We start from the raw sequence: 8,266 nt of genomic DNA on the forward strand, positions 1-8,266 counted from the left end.
TTGCTGAAGTGAAAATATAATTTTTTAAAAGTAGCAAGCCCCTATCAAAAGCAGAAAGCTTGTAAGACATAAGATAGCAAGACTGATCAAATTCCAGCCCTCACAGTTTTCACTGGACTACAAAACTTAAAGTTTTTAAATATGAGTCATGTGAAAGAAAAGAAAATCTCTGCATGTCAGCATGTTGTAGATAATAGCTGTGACTGAGGAGAATATTTAGGAAAAATCTGACAACATGCTTTAGTACCTATTTCAATTGAGAGCCAAAATTTATTATTATCCAACTACTACTATTTCATTATTCAAAAGAAAGCCACTAAATTACTTACATTTAACTATGGAATTAGAGAACTTTTAAATAACAAAAGCACTTTCATGACTATTGACATATCAGGAGGAAAGAATTTAGTATGGGTATTGAAGCAATCTTGTGTTAATTATAGTCAAGTCTTCCACTAATCGATAATAGATTCCTAATCATCTTGTTCTTATTGGACAGAGTAAAAATGTCCACCAAATTTCCAAGACTGAAAATCTCTACAGAAGTAGACTGTCTTTCTCCCATGGAGCAGCTGGTGGATTCAATCCACAAACCTTTTTGATTAGCACCCTCACACATTAAGCACTACACCACCAGGACCCAGGACTCTTCTTTCTGATTGCTTCTGAATTGTGATGTCCTATCACATTTCTAAGGTTATAAATGTTTAAGGACACTGACCATCTTTCTCCCATGGAGAGACTAATGGATTTGAACCATCAACTTTTCATGGAGCAGCTAATAAACATCTATGCACAATGTCACCAGGGTGCCTTTTATAGTCTGGTAAAAGTTAGTAAATATGGTCTCGTGCTGTTTTCATGTGATGATCAAACTTTCTCAACTGTGAGTCCATAAAGTTCGACACATCATTTAGCTAAGATTGCTTTGGGCTTTAAAGCTTAATATATGTCAAGATCTAGTAATAAACACTAAGACCTGATATATTCCCATGGCTTGAACACAAATATTGGATTGCTTTGGTTGGTGAGCTGAATATTCTCTATAGTGACTGGGCATGGAGAATAGGGAGTTTAGTAATGGTACGATGCCAAAAAATTGTAGTTCACTTTAACAGTGAATGCCAGCATTTGGAATATTTTCATGACATTTAAGTGCACAGAATTCTTAATTTGCTAATAAAGAATATTTTGAAAGACAATTCATTTAACTCATGTTATGTTACAAGGAGTCAACCAAACCTATTTTCCTTTCTTATCCATCATCATATAACACAGCCTCCCACTGATTCATGTACTATGTGATTGTATCTAACAGCATTTAACCCTCCATTGCATAGACTGAAAGTGGTTAGCCTGAGGTATATCCAATATGATTAGCCTTCTCCTGATGCACCATAACACAAGAAAATTTGCTTTAAAACTGCTTTATATGGGTGACTTTCTGTTCCAATACAAAGTAAGTAGACTTAAATCAGGCCATTCAAAGGAAAATCACTAACTCTGCTCTCCAAATTCTTGGAACTATTAGTCTTTCTAATTAACATCTTCAGGAATCAGACTCTCTGAAAAACAAGACGATATGATTTTTTAATTAATATTGATAAAGTGAATGAAGAACTAAGCAGCTAAGTCATTAGAGTAATTTGAAAATAAATGTGGTGATATTGGAGTGCAAAATTTTTACCCAAGAGTAGTCATCCTATATGAAATTTTAATCCATAATTAAAAATGTGACTGTTTCAATTTGATTGCAATAATGGTTCCAATAATCCCTTCCTGCCAATGACTTTGCAGCATCTCCTATCAAAAAGTGGAGTTCTTTGCCCTTGAATCCCTGTGGCTTTGTTTGCTCAGAAACATTTAGCAGAAATAAGAATAAGCTGGTTCTGAGACCCCAGCTCCTGCCATGTGATTAACTGCCTCTGAAGACCAGCCAGATGGTCAGCTATGGGTCAGTTCCAACTCGATGATACTAAACAACCACACAACACTTCTGAGATGACATTAAGAAGGTTTGTGTGTGTGTGTTTCTGGTGTCTTCACACCTTGCCAACACAATGTGTTGCTGTTGTTAGGTACTGTCAAGTTGAGTACAACTCATAACAACCCTACGAACAACAGATCTGAATCCTGCCCTATCCTGTGCCATCCTCACCATATCTGTTACGCCTGAATTCATTGCTTCACTCACTGTGAGAATCCATGTTGGTGGAGGTCAACACAATGAAAGCAAGTTCATCCTAGCCTGCTGGAGTAGGAAGGTCGAGATGATGTCCTCATCAACCCAGTGTTCCTAGCAAGGACTCTAACTCTGTGGAAAAGAGTCCACTCAAAATGAGCAAGATCACCCTTTGAGCTCAATTAATTTGTTGTTCACTGAAGATGTACACACTTAGTATGCACTAGCCATACTGAGACCTGCTAGATCAACAGAAGCACTCATCAAGATCACAAACAAATGAGTTTGAATTACTTCCTACAACGCCACACTTCCTATATTAGTGAAGTTGACTGTTAAATAGCAACAGTGGCCAATAGATAATTGAGATAAAGATTATCAATTATTCCAAGTTAAAGAACTCGAGGTTATGTTTTATAGCTTCAATTGGCACTTTGTTAGTTTGTTTTGTTTTGCTTCTTATTAAAGTAAGATAGTAAAATACAAATGAAACTGTGTGGGCCATAGGTAGTCTCTATTGTCCATTTTTCACCTGTTCCAAAAAAAAAATCATCTTTCTGTTTTAATTTATTAAAAACTTTGAATATTTCTAGCCTTTGTGCCACATTAAAAAGACCGCTGCTTGATGCAAATATATAACTTAGTCTACTTTGTTGTTGTTGTTGTTGTATACCATAGAGTCAGAACCAACCCATAGCTAACCATCCAGTAGGTTTTCAGAAGCAATTATCCGCACAGGAGGAGATTGCCCATCCTTCTCCCAAGGAGCAGCTGGTGGCCTCGAAAAGCATGCCTTCAGGATTGCAGTGCAGCTTCTTGTCATTAGGCCACTGGAGCTTCCCTAGCCTACTTTAGGAAGAGTAAAAGTTGATAAACTTTAGGATACAAAATAGTATAGTAAAGTTGTTGTTGCTATGTGCTGTCGAGTTGCCTGTGAATCATAGGAACCCTATGAACAACAGCTCTGAAGCCTGCCTTGTCCTAAGTCAGTGTCATTGATTCCAACACATCTACTCTCATTACTCCAGTCACTGTATCAATCCATCTCACCCAGGGTCTTTCTCTCCTGCACTCCACACTTCTGAGCATGATGTCCTTCTCTAAGGGCTGGACCCACCTGGCCACGTACCCAATGCAGGTTAGATGGAGCTTCAAAATCCTAGCCTCCAAGGAGAAATTTAGTTTCACCCTCCCCAAGACTCCTCTATTTTTTTTTTTATGGTCCATAGTATGTTCAAGACTATTCTCCATTTCACAACTAGAAGGCATAGTGTCTTATTCTGTAATTCTTCATAATTATCCAGCTCTCTGATGTATAGAAAGTAATTGCAAAGTCCATGGCCTAGATCACCTTAGTTTCTAGACTGGTATCATTGCTTTTCAATACTATGGAGGGATCCCTGACAGCAGATCTTCCCAGTGCAATTTGTTTTTCTTTTGATTCTCTGACTACTGGTGCCAAGAGTGTTGACTGTGGAGCCAAATAAGCTGTAATTGTTAACAACCTCAATCTCTGCCCCATCTATCATGGTGCTGCCAGTGGGCCCTGTGGTGCAAAATTTAAGATATAACTACATAAGGGGTTTTTTTAGGGAAATGTGTATGATTGTGTTGAAGGGTGAGTAGACCTGGAAGCATAATGATTAAGCAACTGTTTATTTACATAAAGGCTGGCAATTAGAACTCACCTAGTGGCTTCACAGGACAACAAAGTGGTAATCTGCTCTTCTAAAGATTAAAGCCTAAAAGCCTCTACCGCTCAGTTATCCTTTATCATGTGGGGTCTCTAGTTAAACCAGTTTTGGTAGCACGTAACATTTGCAATGATGAAAGAGAAAAATGTTTATAATAGCATTAAATCACAAATTGTATATTTCATTTTCTTGTTACTCATTGACATTAAAGATGGAGTAGAATAAGCCTTCATGTGCCCACCAACAAGCTCAAAAAGTTGAATAAGCCTCTCCATGTGCCCATCAACCAATATCAACAATTAGCCGTTTACAGCTACTCAAAGTTTAAGAACCAGCTGGTGAGAAGGACACCACAACCCTAGCTGGTTTCAGGTTTCCACCAAAATTGTTGTTGTGTGCCACTAAGTCAGAACCAACTCATAGTTGATCCTCCAATGGGTTTTCAGAGGCAGGTAATCGCACAGGAGACTGTTCCTTCTTCCCCAACAGAGCAGTTCGGGGATTTGAAACACATGCCTTTGGGATTGCAGTGCAGCTTCTTACCATTAGGCTGCTGGAGCTCCTTATAATGATCGTATATACAGTTGACTGTCATGGGTGTGTGAAAACTGACTCTACTGCACAACTGCAGTAATACCTTGCTATTATACTGTCACTATTATGGTTTAACACTTAGAAAAAAAATTCCTAATAACTGTGCAGATGGTTTTCCTTACTGACTTGCTCCTTTCACCTACGTGATCCCCTTGGGTCTAGAAAGTTTTCTTTTTGGAAGGACTATTCTCTTTGCAGTTGCCTCCTCTGTGAGATATGAATTGTCTTCATCTGTGTTCCAGTTCCAAAGACAATAATTCAGGAATACACTCACCTTGCTCAGTTTCATTGTTGCCAGTTGGACTAGAAGATGAAGTCTTATTTTCAAGAATGTTCAATTGTGTTTGGAAGTCTAAATTGAAAGAGAAAAATATTTATAAGACAGCTTTAATAAAAATCTGTGCATTTCTTTTTATTGCCACCTATTAAAATTATGGAGAAAGTAGGATAAATCTCCATGTCCTCATCAACCAATCTCAACAATTACCAGTTTGTGGCTTTTTTGACTGCTTTACAACTGAGTACTTCCTTGTTAAATTCTTCTTGCACTCTAGTTAAGCTAGTGTCAGATATTGTTGCACCTATAAATATGTTCCAAAAATTCTTTGAACATAGTGTGATTAATTTGACTAATAAAATTTTCTTAATTTTACTAAGTATTTGCCTACTGTTCCACATTTCTATAATTACTTCATATTTGGGGTTTTTTTTAAATTTTATTGTATTAATTTTAATGAACATTTACAGAGATTTTGGATTTTCATTCATACATTGTTGCACTTTTTTCTTTACTCCCCTCCCCCCAGTTTGCTCCTATCTTTATGTTTTGCCGTAATGGTATGAACAAAGTTTGCAATGTACCATTTAGCTGTGATGTCTCTTAATTATCTTTTGATTTAGGAATTCACTATTTTCTTTTTTGTCTTTGCAATTTATGCATGTTTGAAAGTGATATTTTGGCTGCTAGAGTTTTCTATGTTACTGACAAACTCACTGTGCTGCATTTAACACAATCCTCTGTTCCTTGTACTTTTTAAAAAGTGGTAGTTATTGGAAATTTAAATTGCTGAATACTATTTCTGTTATTAACAAGTGTCTTAAGGTCTATTTTCAGCTCATAGTGACAATATGTAACAGAGAAGAAATGACTCTATAGGATTTCTCAGGCTGGTGACTCAGAGGTAAAGAGTTGTGTGGCCAACCTGAAGCCACATCACTCAAATCCACAATTTGCTCCACAAGAGAAAGACGGCCATCTCCTCCCATGTGGTTTACCATCTCTAAAAATCCACTGGAGGGTCAGTTATGAGTAAGTTCTGACTCAAAGGTGCATAACAACAGCATTATTTGAAGGAATAGATAGCAAGGTCTTTCTCTCACAGACACATTGAGTGGATTTGAACAGTAAATCTTATGGTTAGCAGTCAATTGGAATTGCTAAATAAAAAGACAAAATTGCATAAATCAAACTAGATTGATTATCTATTTTAATTTGCAAGGCATTCCTTGGTGGGAGTTTTGTTGATAATTAGCAGCTAACTTCATGTTTGGAGGTTTAAGTCTACCTGCAAGAATTTTGGGGAAAGGACTAGGAAATCTGTTAAAAAAAATTCACTACCAAAAACCCAGTAGAGTATAATTGTTCTCTGACAGGTTGGACTTAATTCTATGACAAATGGAGTTTTTATACAGGTAGACAACAGTCCATTTCTAGTTCTTCTGTTTCAATTCTATTTAAAGATAAACGCAAAAGAAAACAATAAATTAATTAGAAGTCTACAATATTACAATCAAGATACAAGTCAGTGTCTTGGCTGAGTTCATGATAATGGGAAGCTAAACATGGGATAAAATAACAAGAGCTATGCGCATACACCCAAGTTGTAATATTTTCAATTGTTTATTTCTGTGAAAGTTCAACAATGGATAAGAAAGATTAAAGTATTGGTGCCTTTGAATTGTGGATGTTGGAGAAGGCTACTGAAGACTTCAGGCCTATGTTTGCCTGTCTTTGTATAAAATTTAGTGGGTCTGTTTCTACGTGTCTACCAGACAATATTCACGACAGTTTCTTAATTGTATTTACTCACAGCCTGTGGAAGGATACTGCACATCGCCTACACTAGGAAGACTGTGAACAGCCAGAGTCCATGTCGAGCCAGCTTTGTCACAACAAAAGGGTAGGATGCTCCCTGGTTCCCAAGGAAGAATGCTTTTCTAAGTAATTCTACAGGCTGCTTGGAAAGGGTGGGGGGACAGCACAGGAGAGCAAGACCCAGAATGAGATGGATTGACACGATACCTGGGGCAACGGGATTAAGTGTGTTGGAGTCAGTGAGACTGGGTCAGGATAGCGCAGGGTTCAGAGCTGTTGCGCACAGGGTCGCTATGACTTGCTGGTAACTCGATAACACGAAACAACTAAGGTAACTGGAAACCATTATTCAGGGATAATTGGGAAAGACGCCTGCCTTCATGATAAGAAAGACTTTCGATGTTGGTTTTTGGTTGGGTTTTTTTGTTTTGTTTTGTTTTGTTTTGTTTTTCTGTTCAAGGGAATTCTACCCATGAAAACAGAGTGAGGAATACGTGGTTAGACCTTTCAAGGCCTGAATACACCTGGTAAGTCAGCAAACAATATTGGGCTTTTTTTTTTCTTTTTAAAGACAACACATATTTATTGTCTTACATATTTAGATTCAGAAGTCTGAGGTGTGTTTGGTCAAAACCAAAGTGTTCAGGTGTTTCTTCTGCAGGCTTCAGGAGAATTATTTCCTTATCTTTCCCAATTTTTTCAGAACTGCCTGCCTGCCTGCCTCTAGACGTGGCAATGGGGGACCGAGTCTGTATCACACTGGGGAAACTTGTTCATGCTCTTAAGGGAAGGCTGGAGGGGAGCTCTGGTGGCCTAGTGGCAAGGAGCTGCAAGTACAATCCCAGAAGCACGCGGTTCGAATCCCAGAAGCACGCGGTTCGAATCCCAGAAGCACGCGGTTCGAATCCACCAGATTCTTTGCCGGGAAAAGGAGGGACAATCTCCTCCCGTACCAGTCAGATCTGATTTGACGGTACACTCACACAAAAATAAAAATAATAATTTTTTTTAAAAAAAGGGAAGGCTGGGGCTGGGCAGGGGATGTGGTTTCTAGGGTGTGCTGGCTGCTGAGTAGGGATGCCAGGAGGTGCTGAGACAAGAGAAGGCAGACGTGACTAGGCCTGCTAGGGAACTCATCCTGCCATTCTATGGTGCATGAGATGGGAAACTGAAGACGGTGCTGGATCTCCTGCTGGCAGAGCCGGTGCTTGATCTTAAGGCAGAAGGATACAGGCATTTGCTCACGGGACAGCGTTTAGCGTGGTAGCAGCAGAGGGCGAGGAACTGTTTGCAGACAAGGCAGCCATCGTTGATCCTGCGTCTGCAGACCCTGAAGTGCTGCACTGCCCGCTTCATTTGCTGGCAGTATGGCAGCGAGCATTGCTGTGGCAAAGTGATGTGCACCAGGGAGTCCAGGCACTACTGGGTGCTCAGGCGCACTGATTTGGGGGGCTCTTGGTCTGTGCCTCATTCTTGCTACTGTCATCATCACCCATCTTATGGCTGTTGATATTACAGTAGCTGTCGTCAAAGGCTGTCAGCCTCGCAGAGACTGAAAAACAAGGGGCTTTTGTTTTTAAATTTATATCAACCAGATTAGCTTATAGAAATACCTCACACTGAAAATGTATAATTAAACTTACTCTTCACTTATCAACTCTCATGTTCATACATCTCGCATGTATGATAACAATTTAAAAA

The 8,266-nt window shown here is 38.9% G+C and overlaps 1 protein-coding gene across 1 annotated transcript in view; it reads right to left on the minus strand.

The window, feature by feature from the left end:
- Positions 1 to 7,872, minus strand: part of CCDC178 (coiled-coil domain containing 178) — a 79,017-nt gene extending 71,145 nt beyond the window's left edge. The window contains exons 1-3 of the mRNA XM_006889223.1: positions 7,811 to 7,872; positions 6,036 to 6,067; positions 4,745 to 4,822 (exon numbers count right to left, since the gene is read on the minus strand). Of these exons, the coding sequence (XP_006889285.1) occupies positions 4,745 to 4,822; positions 6,036 to 6,067; positions 7,811 to 7,872 (172 nt within the window). The remainder of the gene's footprint in view (positions 1 to 4,744; positions 4,823 to 6,035; positions 6,068 to 7,810) is intronic.
- Positions 7,873 to 8,266: the final 394 nt, after the last annotated feature.

Source organism: Elephantulus edwardii, unplaced genomic scaffold (assembly GCF_000299155.1).
Source record: "Elephantulus edwardii isolate Elephantulus edwardi_28Jun2011 unplaced genomic scaffold, EleEdw1.0 scaffold00076, whole genome shotgun sequence".
Lineage (NCBI taxonomy): Eukaryota > Metazoa > Chordata > Mammalia > Macroscelidea > Macroscelididae > Elephantulus > Elephantulus edwardii.